The sequence below is a fragment of the Pangasianodon hypophthalmus genome, chromosome 6, assembly GCF_027358585.1.
Source record: "Pangasianodon hypophthalmus isolate fPanHyp1 chromosome 6, fPanHyp1.pri, whole genome shotgun sequence".
NCBI classification, from domain to species: Eukaryota; Metazoa; Chordata; class Actinopteri; order Siluriformes; family Pangasiidae; genus Pangasianodon; species Pangasianodon hypophthalmus.
Genome location: NC_069715.1, coordinates 27831994 through 27858597, shown reverse-complemented (window position 1 = coordinate 27858597; position 26604 = coordinate 27831994). Strand labels below are relative to the sequence as shown.

The window sequence follows — 26604 nt, the reverse complement described above, 5'->3', positions numbered from 1 at the left end:
TAAGCACTTTAACCCTCTCCAGCAGCCAGGATCAGAAAGAGCTCAATATAACCCTCTGAATCTCAGCACAATCTGCAGTTTTACTGCAGGGTTGAGCAATTACCCCTACGTGTGTGTGTGTACACACACACACACACACACACACACATTTATAAGAGTACCCACAACCTTCTGCAACAATGTGCATGTTAACTTTCACTTTAAAACCAGATGTCATATAAAGTGCCCAAAAAACATGTTTCAGCATACATTCTTAGAAAATTTCTAAGTGATTCTATATCAGAGTGATTCTATATCAGAAAGGGTCTTTTAGGATACTAAAAACCTTTAATTAACCAAAGAACTCTTAAATATCCTTTAAAGAATTCTAGTTTTTAAAAGTGTGCTAATTTCTGAATACAGGTTCTAGGCTTTACAAAGAAAATGGTCGCCCGTAACTTGGAGTTTGCACTTACCGGTTAATGCATACACTCTTAGACTAAAGAGTTCTTCAAGGGTACATTGGATAATTAAGGGTTCTACACTTTATTCTAAGGTTCCACATAAAACCTTTAAGGATACCTCTGGAGGACAAGCTAAGAACTTTAAGCATTCTACATTTTTGAAGATGAAACCCCTTTACTGTGTTTGCTAATTGGAAACTTATTAGAGGTGGCAGATGTAAAGGAACTGACAGGCAGAGATATTAAGTGAAGAGATTTTAGTGATTCCAAGAAACTTTCCTCATGTAATATTCAGCTTTCAGTGACGCAGCTTTGCAAAGAGCTATTGATTGCAGTATAGTGTTTTCTGTTTCCTTGCCCATTGGAATACCTCTCTCGTATACCAATATGGTATGTGTGGTATATATATATATATATATATATATATATATATATATATATATATATATATATCTCCCTCTCTGTAAACATTTACAGTGATTGTGTCACATTTTTTGTTATAAGAAGATCCATGATTTTACACATTAGCTTTTGTTTAAATGACATTTATTTTGTGTATGACATGTTTATGATGAGTAATATGTCGAAAGTGGCTCTCACTTAAACTTTATTTTTATGGTAATATGAAAAGGAGTTACTCAGACCCCCTCTGCACCTCTCTTTCTCTCTGTATAGGTCTGGATGGGATGAGAATGTCCAGTAACTGGGAGGATGGAGTGCTGTGACTCTGTCTCAGATGACGGAACCTCTGGCCCTTGTATAAACCAGCCTCCAGGGATCTGCAGCCCACCATCTTCCATGCTACTCCTCCTACAGAGAGAAAACACCTCTCATCTGAACACAGCCAGCCCACCCAACCAGGGTGAACCAGAGTGGAGGAAAGAAGTGAAGGGGCAAAGCAGGGGAGAAAGGAGGGCTTTTGGAGACGCACATGAAGGGGAAGAGGGGATTGATAAAAAACAGGTTGATGATTGTGCTGTGGGTGACTTTGTAGAGCAGAGAGGAGATACAGGAGAAAAGCATAATGAGGGTGATGATGAAGCTGATGAGGTAGAATGCCAGATCATCTACCAGGATGATGGTTCTGCTTACATTCTGGAGAGCCAAAGTCAGCTGCAATGCAGCGTGGTTCCATCCTCATCTCGTCCACTTTTTGTTAACACATGCCATTTCTCTTCTTCCCAAAGCTCTACCTTGAAAAGCTTCCATGTCTTCCACCCTAAGAACTGGTGCCACCTGACTGGTGATATTCTTGCTTTGCTGACCTGCCAATCCAAAGATAGAGCTCCTGCCAGGACGGGTTCTTCTGAAGCAGAGCTGGCACTGCTTGGCAAAGATCAACCCGTCCTGGTGTGCTTTTTATGTCGCCTGTCATTCAGTCGCATATATGCTTTTAGAGGTCATGTTTCACAGCACCACAATATCATGCTTACCACAGAGGAACAGCAGTTGCTCTCACTCCAGCACACCTGTGCCATCTTGCAGTTTGTAGGTCCAAGTAACCACCCACTCCTAAGCTTCCTAGAACCAAAAACTAGCAACGTGCCAACCCAGTTAACAACCACAGCTTTAGGGCACAATATGGTGGCCATGCTAAGTCAGGAGGACAGGGAGCACCTCCAGATCTCTGAGCCAGGACTCCCTCTTCAGCCCTCTCTACCCAGAGTCCCCCTTCCTACCTCAGTGCTGAGCCCTGCCAAAGACCCTTCAACCCTGGGCAGAGAGGGCCCACAGAGGAGCAGTGATGATGGTGGAGGTAGCAGAGAAGGAGAGGAGAGGTTGAGTTCAGAGGTAGTTTCCACTGCAGAGGATGGTGCGAGTGGTATTAGCAGCAGTGGTAGACAAGGGCACATTACTGACCCGGCTCTTTCAAACCAAAGCAATCCCAAATCTCCCAACTCTGTCACAGTAGCAACCAGCTTTATGAACAACACCAAATCTCTCACAGACTCTGAGTTAGAGTGTGGAACAAGCTTTAACTGCCACGGCCCTGCTCCGGTATCCTCTACTGTGCAAACCTCGTCCACGGTCACTACTCCAAAAGATTTTTCCAACCAAGAGAGTGCGATGGAAATAGAACCAAATAACCTGTCAGAGAAGGGCAGTGCCATGGCAAAAGAACCAAATGGCAAGCTGTGCAATGACAACATGCCAGATGTCACTAACTCTGACCTACCTAGTAACCATAGCAATTCTCAGTCGCCCACTGTCAACCCTCCTCTGACCCAGACTATCAAATCTCAGTTTGAGGATTTACAGGTGGATGCTGGGTCTAGAGGAAGTTTGTCAGCTGGGGGTGAGCAAGATTTTGTTGTTGGGCAGGACACTGTCCATGGATCTTCTTACTCTTTTGGGGGCCAAGTAAACATGACACACTCGCGCAACTCCTGCAAGACGCTGAAGTGCCCCAAATGCAACTGGCACTACAAGTACCAGCAGACTCTCGAGGCTCATATGAAAGAGAAACATCCAGACTCTGAGGATGGACAGTGTCCATATTGTGCCAGTGGGCAAAACCACCCACGCCTGGCTAGAGGGGAGACTTACACCTGTGGGTACAAGCCTTTTCGTTGCCAGGTGTGCCAGTATTCCACCACCACCAAAGGCAACCTGAGCATCCACATGCAGTCAGATAAACACCTCAACAATATGCAGAATTTGCAGTCACAAACACGTCCAGATGCTCCAACAGTCCAGCCTAACCCCCTGTCTCACACGCACTCCACCCAGACCCCCTCCCCATCTCCTTCTAAAGTACAGGGACGTGCATCATGGCGGTGTGAAGTATGTGACTATGAAACCAATGTAGCGCGGAACCTTCGCATACACATGACCAGCGAGAAGCATACACACAACATGCTCCTTTTGCAGCAGAACCTGGCCCACATGCAGCGCCATCACCGGCAAAATGCTGCCGAACTCTACCCATACTGCCAGCCCCAGACCAGGCTTCCCGACCCCACCAGTGTGATACAGCCAGGTGGAGAAACCATGCAGGAGTCTCCCCGGAAGCCAGGAGAAGACCCCCCAGAAGCACTGTTTGAATGTGCACTGTGTGGTCATTTCTCCTCAGACAGCTTGGTTGCACTTAGTCAGCACCTGGCCACGCAGCGCTCGCTTCCTGATGCTGATTGGAGAGGCACAACCGGTGACGCCCACCTTTGTCGACTTTGCCATTATGCCACACCTCTGAGGGCCAACTTCCAATTGCACTGCCAAACAGACAAGCATCTGCAGCGCTACCAGCTGGCAGCACACCTTCAAGAAGCCAGCAGACGCCATGGAAACCCAGAGGAAGAGGAGGAGTGGATGCTCCGGTGTGTTGCTGCTGGTGTCCAGGTGCAACTAAGGTGTAATGCATGCAGTTACGAGGCCAATAGCATGGAGAAGCTGAAACTACACACAATGAACTCGAGACACAAGGCCAGCTTGAAACTATACAAGGTAAATTCTTCTCCAGTTCTTCTCAAAATATGCTTTTGAACTTGACAGTGTTTGTAGCACACTCTTGTAAAAAATCGAACGCCTTAAAGTGTTCTTTGGCTTGCACCTCTGGGGGAAACTTTAAAGGTTATATGTAGAGCCCTACAACAGAAGGAATCCCTTTAACAAAAGGTTCCAAGTGTAACCTTGTTTAGAATTTGGAAAGCTTGAACCATTAACCATCCAAACAACACTTGAGGACTCATCTTTTTAAAAGTCTATTCCTAAACAATTTTATTGGCTTTTTTCTTCTTCCAGGAAGTAAATACTTAATGTTGACAAGCTAACTGGTTCTAGAAAATTGCTGCTTCTTTCTTCACTCTTGAACCACGCATGCTGATTTTCATTGCTATATTATACTAAAGGCCTTTTTATAAGAATAGGCAATAAAGTTTTAATATGTTACTGTTTTTATAGTAACAGCTAATTTACAGGACGTACCACATAACCTAAGACTACTAATAAATGGTTTAAAAAACTGTTGTTATTTAACAAAGAAAATGTCTAATTGTTGATGTGGTGAGGTTTTCCTTAAGGAGATGTTTATTAAACATTCATGGAAGGAGTCTCCAGTGTCAGCACTAACAGATAGTAAGATTTCTGCCATGGACAGAGGACTCTCTTCAGGGCAGAGGACCTGGTGAATTTCGGTTTCTTTTTAACGTGACAAGCTGCATTATTTTTGTCTTATTAACTTCAGGAGAAAAAAACAGAGAGGCTGGTGAGAGAACAACTGTTTTTTAGCTACTATAATGTAAGTGGAAGTAGATAACTTAATTTGCGGACGTTCCTCAACATTTAATTAAACTCTAAACAGATAAAATTTGCATGTTCTTTAATTAACAAAGAGTAATCATTGGCAAAATGCTGTCTAAGAGAGGGAAAAAAAAAACATTCTCTGGGACATGCCATTATAGAAAAACAGTTTTGAGATGGTAACAGTGGTAAGTTTGTGTTGGGCTGCATCATACCATCAACCACGTCGTTGGTTAGTTTTCCTGTAACAGCACCACAGTGAGTGTTTTATTCCTTACTTGTGTTGCAGCTTTTACGCTCTGAAACAGTGTTGACGTGTGTGTGTCATTCCTGTCATCCAGCTCCAACCTGCATACATTCACATACTCTACTGTTAAACCTTTTCTAAACAAGTAAACTGGAATTTTGCCTTTTATGAACTTGTTATAGGTAAAGTTAAGACCTTCTTTCTCATTCATGGGACTGCAGGGACAAGCTAACCAAGCTGAGGATGAAATTGCGATCTTGCCCTCAGGCCTCTGTGGTCTGTTTAGTAATGGAGATTGATGGTGTGTTATTTTTCCCTGCTGCTAATGTGACCCATTAGCCCAGTACATATCCAATGAGTTTAGCGTTTAGTAAAGCAAGCAAACTGGTCTTTCTCTTTTTGTGTGTGACTGTGTTTTAAAGAACAAACTGTTTGTTGCAGGCCACAGAAGACATTATAATGTTCGGATTGTTGGATTCTATGTAGCTAAATTAGCGCTAAATTTATTTAGGGAAACAAAATATGTTGGTTACATATTGGTAAGATGTCTAGCTAGTTCAGAATACCCTGATGGATTTTCATCTTCCTCAATTGCAATAAACACTAGGTCTGCTTTTGAACGAAAGGGAGTACTGGGAAGTAAAAATTAAAAAAATTTGACGGGGCTTATTTTAGAAAGGTATATATGGGTCATAATAGATATAATCATGTGTGTATAGTATATCAGCATTGCATGTCGGCTGCTATGAGGTTTGGGAGGTTATTATTTTACAGTAAAATGTGCAGTGTGAAGTAAGAGTTATTCTTCATGCTGAGTCTGGTGTGGTTTTTGTAGGTTATCTATAATTTTAATGCATTTCATTCAAATTAGGACATAGGACACTGCCAGATTAACAATCCTTAGTTCTGTTTTTAAGCAAAAATTAGGCATTTACAGTCTAAGCATGTGCACTATGATTTGTGCATTTTTAGATAGTCAGTTATATAGTTATAACTATATAACAAGTAACTATGTTTATATGGGCTGCATATATTTCTGCCTGTACGTGGATGATTCACTGTATGATTGACTATCTTGTATATACAGAGAAAGTGTATATATACAGGCTGCCCCAAAAGTCTCTATACAGAGGGGACTATGTTTGCCAGCACCACGTCGGTGGTGCCTTCGTCAGTGGATGTTCGTGGACATCCGCGTCTTGGTTTGTCCGCAACACTTCCGGTCTTTTTGAATTTGTCAATAAGTTTGGCAGTAGTGTCGTGTGTGATGTGCTTGCCATGTTTCCTGTTAAAGTCCATCGCATCCTTGCAACAGCTTCCCAATCCAGCCATGATTTCAATACGTTCTTTTTTTTTTGTCAAAGGCATTCTTAAAGGCTTTCTGAAAAAAATATATAATATAAACTAAGTATGAACAATTGTAGAAGACATTTTACTAACAAATGTTAATTTCCACTACGTATGGAGACTTTTGGGACACGCTGTAGTACTGTTTGGCAGTTGAATGTGAAATAGTGATCCTTTGAGAAGACTTGTATTTGTTAAAGTGGTTTGTTCTGTTGGTAAAAATATGAATAAATGCACATCAGTAAACAAGTGCCTGACTAGCACATCTCTCTTCTTTCCTTTCTCCGCAGTACCTGCAGCAGTTTGAGGGTGCCGTGTCTGATGGTGGCTCTCTGCACTGTGTGCTGTGCGATTACTCCACCCAAAACAGCCTCAGTCTGGTGCAGCACGCCAATTCGTTGAGCCACCAGAGAGGGGAGGGACTCCTGAGACTGCAGCGAATCCAGAACGGCCTCCAGGATGAAGAGGAGGAGCTGAGTGCCATCTTTGAGATCAGAAAGAATCATGCTAAAGATAACGGTAAGAGTGGGACGTACACAGGTTTCCAACAATTCCTCAGTTCAGTTTCTTGTAAGTGAAGTATGTGTTGAATGTTCAGGCAGGGGCTTTGAAACTCTGTGGCAAAAAAATGCATAGTTTTCAGTAAGAATTCTGGAAATTCCTAATTATATTTTGCATATTTGGTTGAACAGAGTAAAGATACGTGTTTTGGGATGATCATGCTTTGTCTTTTATTCTTTGCTAAAAGACAAAAAAAAATAAAAATACATTAAAAAGTTGCACCTACTTTTGTATATTATTATACTGCACATTTTGTAAGTTGCTCTATCTAAGAGAGTCTGTCAAATACAATAAAAGATATATAGTATATAAAAGTAAATATTAGTAAATATTCCCATATTGTGGTTATCCAAATTTTCTATCAGTGTTCTTTTAAATTTTTTGTATGTTATTGACAATTTTCACGATACATAAGCATCTACACAATTTTCATGTACATAAACACTAAAGGTTGCATTTGTCAACAAGTACAGATTTAAAAATCTTTCTTTTCTGTATTACTGTTGTAGTTACACAAAGCTACAAAGACAGCTGATGAGTTTGTCTTCAAACGTTAATTGTAAAAGTGCTGCTCATACAGCCGTGGCACTTTATGCTTTTGTAATTGAGTGTCATGTAAATAACAGTGGAAGTGTTGCTCAGTCTCAGTAATCAAAAAGTAGGTACAAAAATCTCATTTAAAAAAAATCCACAACAGGCTGATAACTGATTATGCCATTTTGACCACACACCACACCAAAATGGATAATCAGTGTGCCTCTCAAATCCACAGCCAAGCGTGTCTGTTGTAATGCAGTGTAGCGTCCGCTGCAGGTGCTGTACCAGTGTTGGTCTTATGAATATTTGACCTGACATTATGTCATACAATTATAATAAAATGTCAGATAGTGTAAGTTATTATGCTGATGTATAATATAGTTTATTATTATAAACTTATTAGTTATAAATGCAATTATAATGCATCATGAATGCAGGATTCATAGGAAGTATTACCAAAATTCTGTCATACAGTAAAATGTTTCTGTAGTTTGTGTTATTTAAATTCAAAGGTGGTGTTAATTTCCGTAAAATATGTGGTGTTGCCACCCAAAATTTTGAGAATGATGTGATCTTGTATTGTGAATTGTAGCTCTATGGACCAGCCCTAGTTGGTCCCCCATGTTGTTATGCTGCCGCTTGGGTGCATCTGTAAAAGGTGGCAGAATGGCGGAGGGGGAGGGGCCGGGAGACAAACAGCAAAACTGGACGTAAAGAGAACAAGAGAGCGTGTGGTTATTTACTGTGGGTTAATTGACAGGAGCGGGTGGTAGAGTCAATTAGCATTTGGTTCAAACCCCAAATCGGTTCGACTAATGGCTTAAACAAAAGCTCAATCCCTGCATTCGGACAGAAGGAGAGAGAAAGAGGGAGTGAATGGGAGTGAGAGATTTTTGTTGAGAATGGCAGGAATTGATTGTGTTAATTCATCTGCCAATAATCAGACTTGTTACATCCTCACTGCCCAGAAGGAGGCCTTACCAGGGGCGGTGTCCAGTCAATGCAGCCGATAAAGGCCTCACACACTAATGAGCAATGAGTTAATTAATGCTATCTAATTAATCTCTGAAGGGAAAAAGAAGGAGAAAGAGCACAGGAGAGAGTCACTCATGGCCTAATACCTGTAGAAGTGCACATGTTGAGGTTTGTTTCGATTTGCAAGATTTGGTGCTTTCTTAATTTGTTTATTTCTTAATTTGTTCATTAAGGAGAAACTTCCTATAAAGTTCGCTTGAGATGCATGAAAGATGCATAAAAGATGCATGAGAGATGCATGAAAATGGTTTGTAATAAGAGAATAAATTAATCATTCAGCAATTTATCAATAAATCAGTAAGCACTTTATCCTGGTCAGGGTCACATTGGATCTGGAGCCTGTCCCAGGATCAGACAGGAGAATATAGAACAACTTAATTTTTTTAAAGATAAAACCATATTCATAGAGTTTACAACCAAATTGTGGATTACTTTTGAACACTATGGGCAATATTGCCATCATATTTGATTTGCAGTATATCAAACTATTAGTCAACCTGATACAAACTTTCACTTAGTGTTCGTTTAACCCAGGATGGTGTTTGTTCAATGATAGATCATGTGGTTGCTGTGTGTGATTCATCGAACCTTCACTATAATAGTCATGTTAAATGGCTGTGGGAGGTAAACTCACCACATGGTGATTTGTTCAGTGATTTGTTTGAGGTCCCATTTGCATATTACAGCCTTCTGTGATGCCAGTAATTGAAAAGCCAACATCGCAATAACCATTAACAAATAAAAGCCCTAATGCGAGCTTTAGTTCTTGCCAAAAAAATCCTCAAAGGGATCTGGCAAATGTTCCCAGAGCATCGGAATTTCCTTTTTTCTGATCAAAATGCGTGAAAATAACACAGCACGGTGATGACATAATGAAACAAAACCTTTGGCTTGCGTTTCCATGTGACTCCGGTGTGTAAAGTGAAAGCTGTGATAAGTGACTGGCTTTGCTGAGTCTCTTAGAGAAGTGGCGGCTGAATAAACAGCGCTGGAGTGGATCACTGTGCCTCAATGGCTCACTATTGATCTCTGTAAGAACACCAGGGCATTTCCTAATTTGTAATCAATAATGGATCAATGCCGCAGAGCATTTGTATACCGATCCCTGAGCCGAGCAGGAAGTGCTGATGAGGTGTGTGCCGCCAGTGCGTATGGAGTCTGTTAGCACGTGTGAGTGCATTTTATCACTTCATTATTGGCCAGGCTGACCTCACCGCCCCGATGCGGATTCATTTGCTCTTCATTTCTTTCTTTCTTTTGTGCGAAATGGAAACAAGCCAAAAGAACTGCACTGCTTTGATTATGGAAGTTTAATCAGTCTGGACGTTTGTTTTTATAGCCGGAGAAATTAGATCTCTTTTGTTGCTGGGGTTTTTTTTCAGTGGAGGAAAATTGCTTTGCAAATTTTCTGCTAATGATCTAAATGGTGGAAATATGAAACACGCATTGTGCTAAGTGATGATAGCTACACATCATTATCGCCGAATTTGAAAGAAATTACTGTCACTTGCTTTGTATTTCATTAGAATAGATATTAAATACAGTCTTAACAGGCATGTATTAACTGCTATTAACGACTAATTCTCTTGAGTGCATCCCATTTTGCAGAAATTCAACATATGCCTTTTTTGAGACATTTTACTTATATTTCTCATCACCCATTTTAACTACACATGAATGCACTTGCTCTTTCAGTCATTGTACTTTTGTTAAAATGTAAAATGTTCAACTAAAAGAATCCACAAAAAAATAAATAAATAAAACAAAACAAAAACGACCGTATTTGTGAGTGAGCACGAGTGTGTGACGTGTCCAGCGGAGCGTTCATAAGCAGAGCGGATTTGACTCTTTCAGATTATGTGTCCTGTGTTTATGGCTGTGTAGGTCTGATAGGAAATCAATAGCACGGCTGTCAGGATAATTGGTGTTCAGCTGGCCTCTCCCTCGGTCCGTCTTTCTCTTTGTCATAATCAGGCTCTCTGAGAACAGCGAGCGGATCCCTCAGCTGCACTTTGATTGGTCTGTTATGACAGCCCTCATGGCTTTTTGTCTCCTCTGGCTTGGCCAACTCTAATCCTCAAACACCTACCCAAATCAGCTCTTCTCCTCTCCTCCCCTCCCCCACGTCCATGAACAATCACTGCGCTAAAGAAGCAGAAAGCCAGAAAAAAGCAGGCGAGAAGGGGACGACAGAGAGAGGGAGAGAGAGAGGGAGGGAGGGCTGTGGGGAGGACGGAGTGAAGTGCATGTCCTGAGGCGCTGTGTCTTGTCCTCTTTTAGACACTGCAAAAAGAACAACAGAGTATCTTTCTGTCCTCTTTTGTGAAGGTTTGGCTTTCAGCTGTTGTGAAGGAAGCAGAATAAAACGAAATACACTGGCACAGTAATGAACAATCTATGTATGCTCTTTTTAATGGCTGCTAAGCCTGTTATGCCATTTTCAAATGATGTAACAGTTCTTCCAATTTGTGGAGTAAAATGCACTCTGAGTGAGTGACCCTTGTGACCTCGTGCAGCATTATCTCCCTCCTGTGACTTTTAAACCCCCTTAGTCAGATGAAGCTGCTGACATCATGACAACAGAGGTTCTCCGTTTCTTTTGCTTCATCTTTTTTTTTATCTCGTTTCTCTTTTGCTTTAGAGTGGCATCTGCAAAGCAGTCGTTTGTCTACATAATTTGCTGTGTATATGTGTGTGTGTGTGTGTGTGTGTGTGTGTGTGTGTGTATTTGGATGGTTTTGGTTGAAGCTAGTGAAGACCCTGATAGTGTAGACTGACCCCTATAGGTTAGAATGTGATCTCACACTCCCAAAATACAAAGACAAAGAAGGTCCGAGATACTATTTCACACAAAAGATGACTTACTACTTGTTTTTTTTTTTTTTTTTTATTTAGTTTCACCATTAAAAAACATGCACTCTAACTAAAGTAACATTTGTACACAAGTTAGTGTGGTCAGCATCTTCTCTTTCTCTCTCTCTCTCTCTCTCTCTCTCTCTCTCTCTCTCCCCCCCCCCCTTTCTAGGAGACGTGAATGAGATGGAGTCACCCGCTGAGATTACCTCAGACCAGGCGGACCAGACCAAACATGCAAGCAAAGAGGGGGAGAAAATGGGTCAGAATGAACTCCCGAGTGGCTTTTCTTATTTGTGTGCTTCCAACTCTGATAGTACAAATTGTTTTTGAAATCTGAGTACAGATTGTTCGTTGTTAGTTCCAGAGAATGTGATGAGATTCCTATCAAAAATATGTGGGTTTTTTTCCTCCTTAGAAGCACCCATGCATGGAGATAAGAAACAAAATGAGCCGTCTGTCAGTCCCAAGCGCTCTGCGTCTGGAGACATGGATGACTCCATACCTGCAAAACGCCCTCGCACGCAGGAAGAGTTCTCCTCAGAGCAGGTTAGATTAGACCTCCTCCCCCTAAAAAATGTGCTTTGTATTATGATTCAGTGTTTCATGACACTTTTTTGTCATGAGAGCATTCATTGAATCAAACGTCAATTCTCTTTCTTTTTCTCTCGTTTCTCTCTCAGGTCCGTCAGTGCCCGTTCTGTCGATTTTGTCACAATGACCTCGGCCGTCTGAGGAGTCATGTAATGATCCAGCATGCTGTGCAGCCCACTCTCCGCTGCCCGCTGTGCCAGGAGACACTGCGCAGTGTTGCTCTGATGCGCTCTCACCTCACACACCTGCACAGTGTCACTGCAGACTGCACGCAGAAACTCATTAACGCGGTGAGACACAGTGACAGCCATGGGCAGATACAGCCAGCATGCGCCAAGAAAATATAGCATTAACAGATGATGACCTGCTTCTATGTAACTAGTTAAACTCAGGATTTTCGTGCAGGTGTTTACATAACTGGGTCACAAATATGAGGCACAGGATGCCCTCTCTGTTTCACACACAGTCCATAAACAGGGTATTATAGATGCCTAAATGACAGAAACAGGAAAACAGGGCATACAGAAATGAGGGCAAACTTATAAAGAAAAGAGTAAAAGAAGACATACTAATTGGGGCAATTGAGGCAAAGCTACAATGAGGATTTAAACAGTAAAACACAAAGAGGTGGAGATTGGAACAGGAAGTAAAAGCAAATGGTTCTGTCACTATGACAACCATGATGCACAGCAAGGGGAACCAAATCATGACAAAATGGGTTACGACAACATTTTCATTTCAGTCCAAATGACCCATGCACAGTAAGAAGTATGTTCTGATCAGAAAGGCATAGACACAATACAAAGCTCTTGATGGTTGTCCACTTTAATGTCTTTTTTGAAGGTATTCAAGCTTACATAATAGTGCTCTCAGTGTATGACAATGCACTGATGCACAGTTATATCTAGAATGGCCTTCCCTTGAATGGACAAAAAATAAATGTATAAAATAAACATTACACACACTTGACCCCAGCCATGTATCAAGGCAAAGCAGAAATGTTTGTGGGATACAAGTCAGTACTTTGCAATGACTGTTTCAGTTTCTGGATGTCCACACGTACAAATCTATGAATATAAAGGAGCTTCAACACAATTACGTTTTATTTGTATAGCACTTTTAACAATAGATATTTTTATAAATAGAATCCAGATGCTAGAATTAGAATCCTGTGTTAGAATCCAGATGCTGATTACGATCCCTAATGAACAAGCCATAGGCAAGAGTGGAAAGGACAAACTCCTTCAAACAACATAAGCTTGAAATTTTCTGTGTGCTTCACCAGCCTGGTTAGATTTTACAAGATAAGACACAGTGTTAATGTCTCCAGGGCAAGCTTCACTGAATAGTAAATGTAAGGGTGCCAATGATCTTGGAACAACTTTTACAGAAAGAAACCAAATAACCAAGCACAAATGCTGAAATAATGTATGTCTAATGACAGGATGTCGGCTACGTAAGACACAAGTACAAGTAACGACTATATATGACAAAAGTACATAAAGAAACACCTCATATTTATTTTTTATTCAGACATTTTAAAAAATCACTTAAGAGTACATTCGTATTTATAATAGCACTTGTTAATGAAATACATTGTAACATATTTAAGATTAACTGGAACTACCTAACCTTATATTTTTGGTTTTGAGTTTTTCATCCTTTATTTATTTATCTGCTCTCTCTGCTTTGTATATTCATCTTTCATCTTTCCCCACCCTCCCTTCATCATTTTTCCTTACCCTCCCTCCTCCTCCACTGAGATAGGGTAATGAAAATAATTGAGCTTCATTAGTCCTGATCCAGTGCTAGGTGGTTCTTGTTACGAACTGTGCTTCCCAATTATGTGCTTTAAATTAAATGTGACCTTGAGAAGGTCTCTGTGCTTGGCTTCTATCCTCTAATGAAGCATCTTTCTGAAATGGTGGGCTTTGTGATGATAATGGCAGCCATTTTGTTTTGTTGTGTGCCTCTCTAGCTCTCGGTCTGAATTTCCCTCTGCCTCACAGACACATTGATTTCCACATTTTAAAGCCGAGGGGGTAAATGATAGGCCTATTTGGACTAGAGATGTCTAAAGACATTGTTATATACTAGGAAGAGCTTCCTATTACACTTAACCTGTGAACTCTGTTAAGTGTTGCTCTCGTGACCACAGTTCCATTGTGATGTCTAATTGAGGGTGTTTTTTCACTGCACATTCAAAAACAAGAACTGGTCCAAATGGGAGCCAACAACATAGGGGTTATAGTTGAATTTCAACTAACTCGAGAGACTAGAACAGTGACAGTTATGACAGTAAAAACAACAGCGCTATCATTACAGTATATGCTGTGTTACACCATTGATAAGTCCACCGTGTGCTGGAATATGTCTGGTATATGTTTTGATTTTTAATAATTTCACTCAGTTTCATTCACTGATTGAATGCATGTTAGTTTTTACATCTCTTAATGGTTCCATGGCTAAATTTTCTCCAATCATCAACAAACAGTTCTGCTACCCCACCTTTGTGTACCACTATAACATTTTGTCCACCTTACTGTGCAGTATGGCATGAAACTCATTAAATGGTATTGTAGTGCTACTGTACTTTGTCCATTAACCATTCATTTTTAGGTTTTTATGGTATGAATCTTGTCTAAAAATTTCACGATTTCACAGGATCACAGTATTAATCAACATTTAAAAACACACAAGCCATTAGTGAAAATTAAAGAAAAAAATGATTACAAAATTTTTGTACAAAAATGTCCTTGTATACATAAAGGAAAAGGAAACAAAAAGATCAAATCCTCTATTCCTCTATTTTCGAGAATGACTCTTACACATAAAATCTCTTACATTGTCATTATTTATCATGTTGTTGTAACTTATATAGTCTACTTATGTAATCTATGTTATAGCTTACTGAACCAAAAAAACTGATAGTTGTTTGGTTTAATTCTGATCAGTAAATGACATGTTCTTCTGTGCATTTGATACTCGTCTTCTGTGATAAAGTTACAAACATACTAAGTGTGGCAGCATTTAATTATAATTATTTATGTCTATAATGAGACAGCATGTTGAATGTTGTCAGACACAGTAACTAAAGATCGCTGTTTGGTAGAAAATCTATGTAGGATTCTATGCTAGGGTACATGCCAAACCACATGCCATCATTCTAAATAGCACGCCACTACATTAAGTAAACATTGTGGTGTGGTATTCTGACATACTAATTAGTCCAAGATGATACTGCCTAGCTTGCTACAGTGGACTTCTAGCAAAAAACACAGCACAGCAGTTTTCAGTAGTATTGTATGTCTCTGTTTGGTACTCTTGGTACCCTGGCAAGCAGAGTAAGCAATTCTTATTCTATGGGTAATGAAAATAATGATCACATTTTTGTTACTGTACCACACTGCTCAGTAGATAAGGTCTAGCTGGTGCTAGGCTTTAACAGATGCTAATTAAAAATGCACAAAAAATGCAGTTTCTTTTCTAGTATTGAAAGTTCTATTAAATTATTAACAGATCTTGCGCAGTGCAGTCTTAATGGATAGATGTTCACCTGTTCCTGAAGAAGTAATAGCATAATTACATGGTATAAATCACAGGTAACGCTGAAACTACTTTAATGCCTGGCAAGCATTTAAGTCTTTTTTTCTTTTCCATCTTGTTCAGGTGATTGCTTCAGATGTGCTGCCGGAGAAGATGTTCCTACCAGTGCCAAACTCTAATACCCAGCAGACAAAGGCAGATTCCAGCTGCAATGGAATAAAAAGACCTGATGGTAAGTAGAAGTCCAGTCTCAACTTCAGTAATTAAGAGCAAGCAATGCTGTTTTACTATGAGAGTGATATTTAAGAGCAGCGTATGCAGGCTGTTATGTCCAATTCCTTCAATTAATATTTTTATCCTTAAATGTTCATGTGGTTAAGCATAACAGAAATTGAAAAATTACATTTTACATTTGAATCTGAAAGTATACAATCATATTTTTTGTTACATGCTCAAAAATAAATCAGACTTAAGCATGAAATGAAAGTGCAGAGTTTGAGGCATTTTTTAGACAAAATGTGTCTGTAAACTTGAGAATTCATTCTACCGTCAACAATAACAACGGTAAAACTTAACTGAACAAGATCTGCTCTCAGTGTGCTTATCCTAAGATAAAAGATTACACCTTTTAAATGTTTTTATTTTGTTTATTAGAAAAAGGTGAAGATGAAGAAGAGAGAGTGATCGCATGTCGACCAGAGATAGCAAAAACGCAGAAGCAGCCCTTAGAAGATGCCGAATCCACAAAGGAAAACACTGCTGCATTCCCTTGCTGGCAGAAAGGCTGTAACAAAGTCTTGACATCATCTAGTGCCCTCCAAACGCACGTCAACCACTTCCACAGCCAGAGACTTCAAATGCCAATTTCTGATCGCCATGTCTACAAATACCGTTGCAGTCAGTGTAGCCTTGCCTTTAAAACTGCTGAAAAGCTGCAACAGCATTCTCAATACCATGCCATCAGGGCTGCCACTATGTGCTGCCTTTGCCAGCGCAGCTTTCGAACAATACAGGCCCTGCAGAAGCACTTAGAGACTGGTCATCTTGAGCTTAGTGAGATCCAGCTGCAACAACTCTGCGGCAGTCTGTTGATGACTGAAGACCTCTTAGCCTCTGAAGACCAAGGACTTGATGAAGAGCAAGGAACCTTTGAGGAGGAAAAGGTGAAAGAAGATGAAGAAAGTGACCAGGAGGAGAAAATAAGCCCACCTGACAGTGTATTGAGTTTAGCACAAGAAGATGCTGAACTGAATCCAAAGCCTTCAGTTGTGCCTCTGAGAAAAGGGCCAAACCTCTCAACAGAGAAATTCCTGGATCCATCAAGACCTTTCAAATGCACCGTGTGCAAGGAATCTTTCACACAAAAGAACATTCTCTTGGTGCACTATAATTCTGTCTCACACTTGCACAAAGTGAAGCGTTCAGTGCAGGATTCTTCAGCTGCCTTGCCAGAGTCTGTCAGCAGCAGTGCTGACCACAAACCCTTCAAATGTAGCATTTGCAATGTAGCGTACAGCCAGAGCTCCACCTTAGAGATTCATATGCGATCTGTACTACACCAAACCAAAGCTCGTGCAGCCAAACTTGATTCATCAGCAGCTAGCTCAACTTCTGTTAACCCTTTGCTTCGTAAAGTAGTTTCAGATAATGCAACAGCCAGCTCCCCTACAGTTTTGAAGCCAACAAATGCTATGAACAATGCAACTTCTTCAGGTCTTGACCAGCCTCAGTTAAAGCACCAACAGAGCAATGAATGCAATATTATATCTTCAAGCCAAACTCTCAGCATTTCTTCACATTCTGAAGAGAGTAAAAATAAACCAGTAGATGTAATGCCAACAACAAATCAGCATAAATTATTACAACAGCAGCAATTACAGCAACAACAGTTAGTACAGGCTCAAGCACAGATCCAGCAGGAGCTACAAAAGAAAGCAGCTCTTCTTCAGTCTCATTTGTTTAATCCAGCACTTCTTCATCATTTCCCCATCACAACAGATACTCTCCCTTCACTGCAGCAGCAACAGCAGCTTCTGCTTCCATTTCTTATCCCAGGAGGGGAGTTTCAGCTTAGCCCTGAGCTAAACCTAAAAGGCTCAGACTTAAACCTTAGCAAAGCAAAGCCTGTAGCACCTGAAAATTGTTCTGAGCCATCCCAGCAGGATAGCCTTGTATCTTCTTGTAAACAGCCACTGAACGGAGTTGCAGCTAGTACTTCCCACCAGTCCGTGTCTCTGACTCCTGAGGACAATGTTCCTGTTCCTCAAAAAGCTGGTGGACAGATACTGAACGCTGATTCTGAGATTCACAAAGGCATGAATGGAAACAGTAATAAAGAAACAAAGGAGTTGCATAAACTCACCTCACACAATAATATTGATGATATCAAAGCACAAGCACAAGAAGAGGTTGAGGATGAGGTTGAGGATGAGGACAGTGGAGAATTCTTCACAGATTTAATTCCACCAAGGGTAGCTCATGATGCACCTGGAAATGTTTCAAAAGCTTTGCTGGAAAACATAGGATTTGAGTTAGTCGTGCAGTTTAATGAAAATAAGCAGCAGTATCAGAGAACTCAGACTGAGGTTGTGCCAAATGGACAGACAAGGTTCAACACCAAAGAGGTGCATCATTTAGACTCTGTTGGGAAGCTAGAGTGTGAATCCTGTGGGAAGCATTTTTCAAATGCATTGATACTAAAGAGCCATAAAGAGCATGTTCACCAATCTATTTTGCCAATACAGTCAGTAGAGAAATTTGCCAAAGACTACAGAGAACAATATGACAAGCTTTTTCCTTTTGCTCCTTCAACTCCTGACGCTTCTCCCTCTTTGTCTTCCCCTCCTTCACCTCCACTCCCTCCAACAGATCCAACTCAAAAGAAACCTGTGGCATGCATTCCTGCCTCCACAACCACAGTTACTCCCCCTCCTGTCTCAACTCCCCAAGTCCCATTAGCTCAAATCCCCTTACCCATTGACTTGCCACTTTTCCCCCCACTCCTCATGCACCCCATTCCCCTGCCAGCTCTGCCCCCTCAACTACCTGTACATCTGCCACCAGTCGAGGCTGGTCTCACATCTGACTTAGCGCAGCTTTATCAGCAGCAGTTAACTCCTGCTATGTTGCAACAGCAAGGTAAAAGACCTCGAACCAGGATCACTGATGATCAACTAAGAATTCTGCGGCAGTACTTTGACATCAATAACTCCCCAAATGAAGACCAAATCCAAGAGATGGCCAACAAATCTGGCTTGCCAAATAAAGTTATAAAGCACTGGTTCAGAAACACACTGTTCAAGGAGCGCCAGCGCAATAAGGACTCCCCGTACAACTTCAGTAACCCACCCATAACAACATTAGAAGATGTCAAAGTGGATTCCAGGCCATCCTCACCTGAACTTCAAAGACAAGAGTTTTCAGGAGGGAAGAGGTCTTCAAGGACCAGGTTTACTGACTACCAGCTAAGGGTCCTTCAAGATTTTTTTGATGCAAATGCTTACCCTAAAGATGATGAATTTGAGCAACTCTCAAACCTACTCAACCTTTCTACTCGTGTCATTGTGGTGTGGTTTCAAAATGCCCGTCAGAAAGCCAGGAAAAGCTATGAGAACCAAGGAGAGGGAGGAAAAGACAGCGAGCGCAGAGAGTTTTCTAATGACCGGTATATCCGTACTGCCAACAGCAGCTATGAGTGCAAGAAATGCAACATGGCGTTTCAACGCATTTTTGATCTTATCAGTCATCAAAAGAAAGTGTGCTATAAAGATGACAGTGATGAAGGATCCTGTCATCAAAACGAGCTTTTATTGGATCCTAAACCTTACAGCCCACCCGACACTTCAAGTCTCAATCCACCACCCTCCAATTCTAACCTCTCAAACTGTACTGAGCTAAGCACAGATGGAAAGTCTACTGACAAAGAGCAGCCAGACCCTGACACTGTCTCTGATTCCCTTACTGAGGATCTTAAACCGATAACAGAAGGATCTTGTGGCCCTGAACATTGTCTTGAAAATTCAAAGCTTGAAGCAACGTATAAACAGACAAAGTGTCCTAATGAAGAGAATAAACAATCATGCTCTAAAATTCGTTCCCCATCCCCTCTGCATCAACAGCAACAGACTAACCCATCTATGACCCAGACAAGCCCAGTTCCATCGCAAATGAGTTTAGCAAGTCCTTCTTCTCAACAACAACACCTAAGTCCAGCACAGCAGATGACTCCTTACCACTGCATTCAGTGCAAATTGAGCTTTCCATCTTTTGAACATTGGCAAGAACATCAACAGATGCACTTCCTTGTTGCTCAAAATCATTTTGTTCCTCCACAGTTCCTGGACCGCACCATGGATATCCCACTTATGCTTTTTGACTCAACTAATCCTCTGGTGGCAAGACAGGTACTTTCTGGAGCTTTTCCACAGATCTCGCTCAATTCACCTACAACTTCAGCCATTCCTGACTCAACTATAAACTCCTTGAAGAGGAGACTTGAGCCCAAATCAGGAACTTGTGCTGTGGAAAATGACTGGGAACACAGCGGAGATGATTCCCAGCGGGACAAGCGAATGAGGACCACCATCACCCCAGAGCAGCTTGAGATATTATACCAGAAATACCTCTTGGATTCCAATCCAACACGGCAAATGCTTGACCACATTTCCCAGGAAGTGGGTCTCAAGAAAAGAGTGGTTCAAGTGTGGTTCCAGAACACTCGAGCTCGTGAAAGGAAAGGCCAATTTCGTGGTCTGGGTCCAGCTCAAGCCCATCGACGCTGTCCATTCTGTCGTGCGCTATTTAAGGCACAAACTGCCCTTGATGCTCATATACGTTCACGGCACTGGCATGAAGCAAAGAATGCAGGATTCAGCCTGGCAGTAGCTGGTATGACCCAAGACCAAGAGGGATCTCAAATGAAAATGGATTTGTTCAATTTTTCTAACTCTTCACAGATGCCAAACACAAGTGATGGGCTGAATGGTCCAGACTCCCCAACTTGCAACAAAAGCATGGATCTGTCCTCACAGGATCCTAGTCCAAAGCCCCTAATAAGTGGAGGAGTGAATGACTTAGAAGGGTCATCCACCTCAGTCCAACAGTCTTTTGAATGTGGCAACCTAGATAACCATAAAGGTACTTCTATGAATATAGTCCCTAATGGAACCATTACTGATGAAGAAAATTACTCTGAGGGAAAACAGAAGAGCATTGATCACTTGTCCTGTAGTTCTGAGAGAGAGGCTTCTTCAGAAAGTGAAGACAAGATGTCCTCAGGGCTGGTTAGCCCTGCAATGAGTTTCAATGCAAAAGATTATGAAAATGATTTGGTCTTGGATTATAGTGAGAACTCAAGCTTAGCTGACCCTGCCTCCCCAGGTCCTGGAGGATCCAACAGTCAAAGCATAGACAATGATAGGCCTGGTCAAAAACGCTATCGCACTCAGCTAAGCAACTTGCAAGTCAAAGTGCTCAAAGCTTGCTTCAGTGACTACAAAACTCCTACCATGTTGGAGTGTGAAGCCTTGGGAAATGACATTGGGCTTCCCAAGAGGGTAGTACAGGTGTGGTTTCAGAATGCACGTGCCAAGGAGAAAAAAGCCAAGCTCAGCCTTGCCAAGCAATTTGGCACAGAGAGTACGTGCACTGAAAGGCCCAAAACCGAATGTACTCTGTGTTGTGTTAAGTACAGTGGCTGTCTGTCTGTGCGGGACCATGTCTTCTCCCAGCAGCATCTTGCAAAAGTAAAAGAGGCCCTAGGGGGACAAATAGACAGAGACAGGGAATTTGTAGATTTTGCAAGTGTTTGTCATCTGATGACTGAACAAGAGATGAATAATCTAAAAAAGGCAAATGAGGTCATGGCAGTTGTCCAAATACAGTCTGCAGAGAGTGCAGTGGCCTCCAGTCACACTACCCCTCAGTATTCAAACTTACCGACCACTGGTTTACCAGGGAATGGCAGCAAGTCGTTATCAAGCTCTTCTTCAACAAAATCAGGTATTGTATTTAAATAAAATAATTCTGTCTTATGGAATTAAAATTTTACTGTTCAAATATAACAAAACATTACTTTAAAATATAATCTGTTTTTTTCATTGTGGTTTCTTCTGCACTGGTTCTAAATATATGTCATTTTTATGACTTTGTATAGATCCCATTGATCCCCCCTCCAATGGACTGATCAGCAAGCCTAACATGTCATCATCTTCATCCATGTCAGCTGCCATTGACAAAACCCCAGTCAGCGCAAAAAACTCTGTCTCACCCCCAAAGCCTGTAGAGTCAGAATTGCAGCTCCAGTTGTCTAAAGAGAGCAACTCTGAAAATGGCGTGAATTCCTCTGAAAAGCTTGAAAGGGCTTCCACTGACAGTGCTACTCATTCAAACTCTTCTATCAGTAAGGAAAAACAAGACCAAGCTGCATCTACACAAGCTGCATCTACACCAAAACCTGTTAAGGACTATAACATTGATCCGGGTCAGCTCCAGGCTCTGCAAGCACCAGGGAACACAGATCAGCCTCCCTTGCTCCCAAATCCCCTCCTGCCCTGTCTTATGCCAGGATTCCCTCCAATATTCTCTCCACAGATTCCCACAGCTCTCACTGGAAGCTTTCTGCAGCCCATGTTTGGTATGGACAGCATGTTTCAATATAGCCCAGTCCTGCCACAGGCTTTAATGGGTTTGTCCCCAGGCACCATTCTCCAACAATATCAGCATAATTTGCAGGGTGCACTAATGCATCACAGGCTGCAGCTCCAAAAAAAACAACTATTGCAGCAATCACAAAAACCAAAAGCTAGCCAAATCTCTACTACAACATATTCTCAGGACATGGCTTATAACAAAGACCTTGTCTTGAACTTATCCAAACCAGAAGAGAAGCAAGCCAGCTCAGATGGAGAAGGTTCCTCTTCCTTCTCCTCTGGCAGCACTAAGCAGCTGGATGATAGCTTCCTTATCAGCCAATGTATTGTCTCTAAAGGGACATCTAGAGAAGGAGGTAAGGATGTATGTCTATATGACTGCCTTGCTTGTAAAATCTCTCTCAATGGGAAGGAAGAGCTCAACCAGCACCTGGAGTACCGTCAGCACAGACAGAGAGCAGTGGAGCACCTGAATGCCAAAGAGCATGCCTCTCACCTCTTACCTCACGTTAGTCCCTCATCTACCTCGCAGCCGAACACTCCCAGCAACTCAACAGCCCCTTCAAAATCTCTGCCCAAGCAGTCTACTTCAGAGAGTCCTTCTGCCATCTCCTGCCTGTCCAGACCAACAGATCAGCGTTCCCAAACTCCATCAACTTCTACAGCTTTATCTGGGGCTGCACAATCTGGTTGTACCCCAGCTTCTCCTTCAGTACAAATTTCCTTACACTCAACTGTTACCTCAAGCCTGAATGGCAATGTAATTAGTTTAAAACCAACAGACTCTGCTAGTGGGTGTTACACCAATGATGGAGCAGCAGAGGAGAAAAAGTCCACATAGTAGCCAGAGGCTACATGCAGACTATTGCAGTTATAGCTGTAATTTTATCTGCCTTGCTGCAGACTTATTGTGTTGGTTAAAAAAAAAAAGAGGATGACTGGAAAAGAAAACGTACAGTGAAAGAAGATAACTGGAGAAAACATGAAACAAGAACCTAGTGATAGTTTTGAAAGACTTTTAAAACGGACTGGATCCTGTAGGATACGTTACGTTTCCAATGCTTGTAACCAAAAAGTGTCTGTAGAATGTTTTCTCACGTCAATATGCTGGTCAATTTAAACTTGAGAATATGTAAACACTGTTTGGAAACTGAAGTGTGCACAGCTAAGGACTGGAGTAGAACCTAAGATGGTTTTATAATTACCTAATGACTAACTAACCAAAAGTCTGTTTGTTCTTTTTGTTTTAAATACACTTACACAAAAATGAGTTTTACCATCATTTACGTGTTAAAATAATGTAATATTGGCTCACTAAACTAATGTAATGTATTTTAATGTTGTCTACTCTCAGGTCAACATGTATTCATTTTCTGCTACTGAACATTGGTGTTTGAAAAAAGTAGTTCCGATGCATACCAACAGAAAAAAAATTTGAAATCCAAAAAAAAAAAAAAAAAATTGTTAGTATTGGAAATGTTATAACCTGGTTTGCATCATCATTGAATCTTAGAAATGTTTTCTTTTTTATATTGGACAAGTGTTTGTCCAGACACAAAGAGTAATGCAGACTTTAATTGTGAGCAAAAGGATAGATTTTTATGGTGGGGGGGGCATTGTGTTAATGATAGAAACATGTATTGACATTTTGGTGTTGCGTAGATTGTTGAATTCAATGACTTAAGTGTATGGTAGATTTTCAAAAGAAATTACTTGTATATTTAATTTTTGTACCTTCCCAGTCAAAGACACTTGAGGTTGCTTCCAGCCATGCCAATGTTAAAATTTACATATTACCCCTTCTAATGTAGTTCAACATTGTTACTGTACAACCTTCCCTCCTGCACTGAGCCAAGTGAAAAGACCATATCTGTAAATGAATTTCTGTCGATGCAGATTTAAGAAATATTCTTTGTTTGGTTGTCTTTTAAACTTCTTTAATTTGTGCACTTAAACTTTTTTACCCTCTTTACTGTAACTCCCTCTTTTTTTACTTTGAAATGTAGTTTCTTACTCCTCTTTAACAATGTATTTTTTTTTCTGAATGTTTCTGCACTTGCCATATATGGTGACAACAACAATAATGTAACTGATGAATACAATAACTCACAGTATTGCTTTAATGGAAAATCCAAAGATAAAGTACCATTGGTGCATACAAATGATGGGGAAAACTCTATATTTGAGAAAAATATTACTGTTTTTAAGGAATGGAAACCTTTTTAGATGATGGAGCCAGCTAGGAGAAAACTGTTTAAACTTAGAACATTTGTGACCTCGTATATAAAACAAACCGAAAAACCAAAAACCCCGAAGCCTCTTTGCTGAGGGTATGGGACAGAACCGTAGTTCAGCCATTGCAGTTTGTAAAATAGATGGAGATAGTTCACTTTAATGTCTCCGTGACTGGCCTGTCATTTTTGTCTGTTTGTTTATCCTTTTTTTGTTTGTCTGTTCTACTAAATGTATTGGGGTTTATTTTTGACGAAACACAGTGTGCTGCTAATGTAGTTTTGTATTGACACTAAGATGCATGCTTGATTTCGCTTTTTGCTGAAGCTTTAATGACTACAGACGGTAGCCGGAGCCCCCGTCCCTTCATCTCGCTGCAGCTCTGCCCACACACTCCAAGACTACTGTGAAGACTGTGAATAAATATCCATGAACCATGTTCTTTTCTCCTCTTCAAAACAACCAATGTTAAAACTGAACCAACAAATGTTTAAAAACCAATGATGTTATATTTATACAAAGTTTGCATTCCAAATATCACATTGTTTCAATTGATTTTTTTTCCATGTTCTCCTGAGTAGGGGAGCATTCCATTTACTCTCATATCTGAGTCTGGACTTGATGTGAAAGACTCTTGTTTACTGTATGTGCTCCTGGGAATGTTGTTACTGTTGCAATTGCCAAATAATGTACATGTTCATTATGCACTTGTGTTTATCATGCGAGTCGTTGGGCTAGTGTCTCTCCCGTCCTCTCTTATACCAAGCATTCAAGTTCAATAAAGTCTGTTTCATTTTACTAGACCATAATTTAGTTCTGGCCCACTTTGGTGTTGCTCGTTTGCAAATTTGTAATTGTTCACACGTGAATTCAGAGGTGAGAGTTAGAGACAGGGATATGGTTTGTTACTATTCTTCTGACTTCATTTGTATAAAATCGAATGACGTCCAACTAACATTTATTTAAATTTCTACGAATTTCTTATAGTACTGCTTATCTGCTTGTCAGTAACCAGATTACTGTACAATGAACTTGTAGGAAATGGGCGATCGGCAAGAGAATTGGAAATCAATTGAGGTTAACTGAGACAAAATCAATGGAGCTAAGGTTCAAACTGAAATTCAAGTTCATGTGCGAGTGTCTGTGGGCATGTTTTTATATTTCAGTGGGGACCAAATATCCTCACAAGGATAGGAATATCCAACAGTTTTGACTTTGTTGGGACATTTGTTTGGTCACCAGGAAGAAAACTGCTTTTTTCAAAAAATCTGCAGTTTTGATTTAAAAGAGAGAGAGAGAGAGAGAGAGAGACAAAAGGTTTCATTTTGGTTACTAGGGGTAGGGATAGATTTAGGTGTAGTATATCATATATTAACTGTATTAATAATTGTCAAAGGAAGGTCCTCACAAGGATAGTAAGACAGACGTGTGTGTGACATGGTTGTGCATGTTAGCTGAGGCTGCAGTAAAAGAGAATGCAGACGTTTATCTGGCTTTATTTGCGCGCACGTGTGTGTGTGTCTGTGTGTGATTGCCTGTTGGGGTGCTGGGAGATGAGGTCTAAATTACATCTCACCTCCGAATGATTTCTTCGCATCTCATTAAGAGGGAAGCAGAGGAGAAGGGGGGAGGGGGATGAAGCTGTGGGGGAACACTAGAAACAAGCGCTTCGGTTGAAAGAGAGCGGTTGATTGTGTTTGTAAGAGAGCAGTCAGTCAGAGGCACTTTGTTTCCACACCAACGCCTTCAAAAAGGCTTTGAAATCAAATACCGAGCCGATAGGATCAGACATTGACACAAAGTGAAAGTGGGAGAGTCAGCCAGAGAATCATGGGTAATAAAGTAAAAAAAAAAAAACAAGATGGATGAATTTTTACTTGCTAGCAATATGAACATTTTCCTGCACTCATAACGTGCACTCAGTTTAATACAGGGCCAATATTTAAATTTAATCAATATACACCCATTATGTCTTGGCTTTGGAGAAAGCATTTTTTCCCCTAATGAGTCCTTAAGCTGTTTATCCCCTCATCAGCATCACAAGACAGAGATGATTCTCTACATGAAGCGGGGTTGGCCAGCAGGACGAGTGTCATTGGCTACTGCAGAAGGTTAATTGACTTTGTGTTTAACATGCTAAATTATTCCAGTTTGCCTGCATGGCATTAGCATTAGAGGACCTCGCTTACTGCCGAGGTCAGCCAAGACCAGTCGTTAATTAAACTAGTGACATTTAACCAGATGAGTTTCCTTTGAGCGAGGATGATATTATTAATATTAACGGCCTCATGTGAATAGGAGCTGTTCACTGGCCGTGTTT

General features: G+C 40.9%; 1 protein-coding gene across 1 annotated transcript in view; it reads left to right on the top strand.

Moving 5' to 3' along the window:
* Positions 1-25087, top strand: part of zfhx3a (zinc finger homeobox 3a) — a 34563-nt gene extending 9476 nt beyond the window's left edge. Inside the window, exons 2-9 of the mRNA XM_026913635.3 lie at positions 1119-3887; positions 6567-6795; positions 11435-11524; positions 11681-11811; positions 11946-12146; positions 15526-15634; positions 16057-21402; positions 21557-25087. Coding sequence (XP_026769436.3) covers positions 1155-3887; positions 6567-6795; positions 11435-11524; positions 11681-11811; positions 11946-12146; positions 15526-15634; positions 16057-21402; positions 21557-22893 — 10176 coding nt within the window. The 5' untranslated portion in view covers positions 1119-1154 and the 3' untranslated portion in view covers positions 22894-25087. The remainder of the gene's footprint in view (positions 1-1118; positions 3888-6566; positions 6796-11434; positions 11525-11680; positions 11812-11945; positions 12147-15525; positions 15635-16056; positions 21403-21556) is intronic.
* Positions 25088-26604: the final 1517 nt, after the last annotated feature.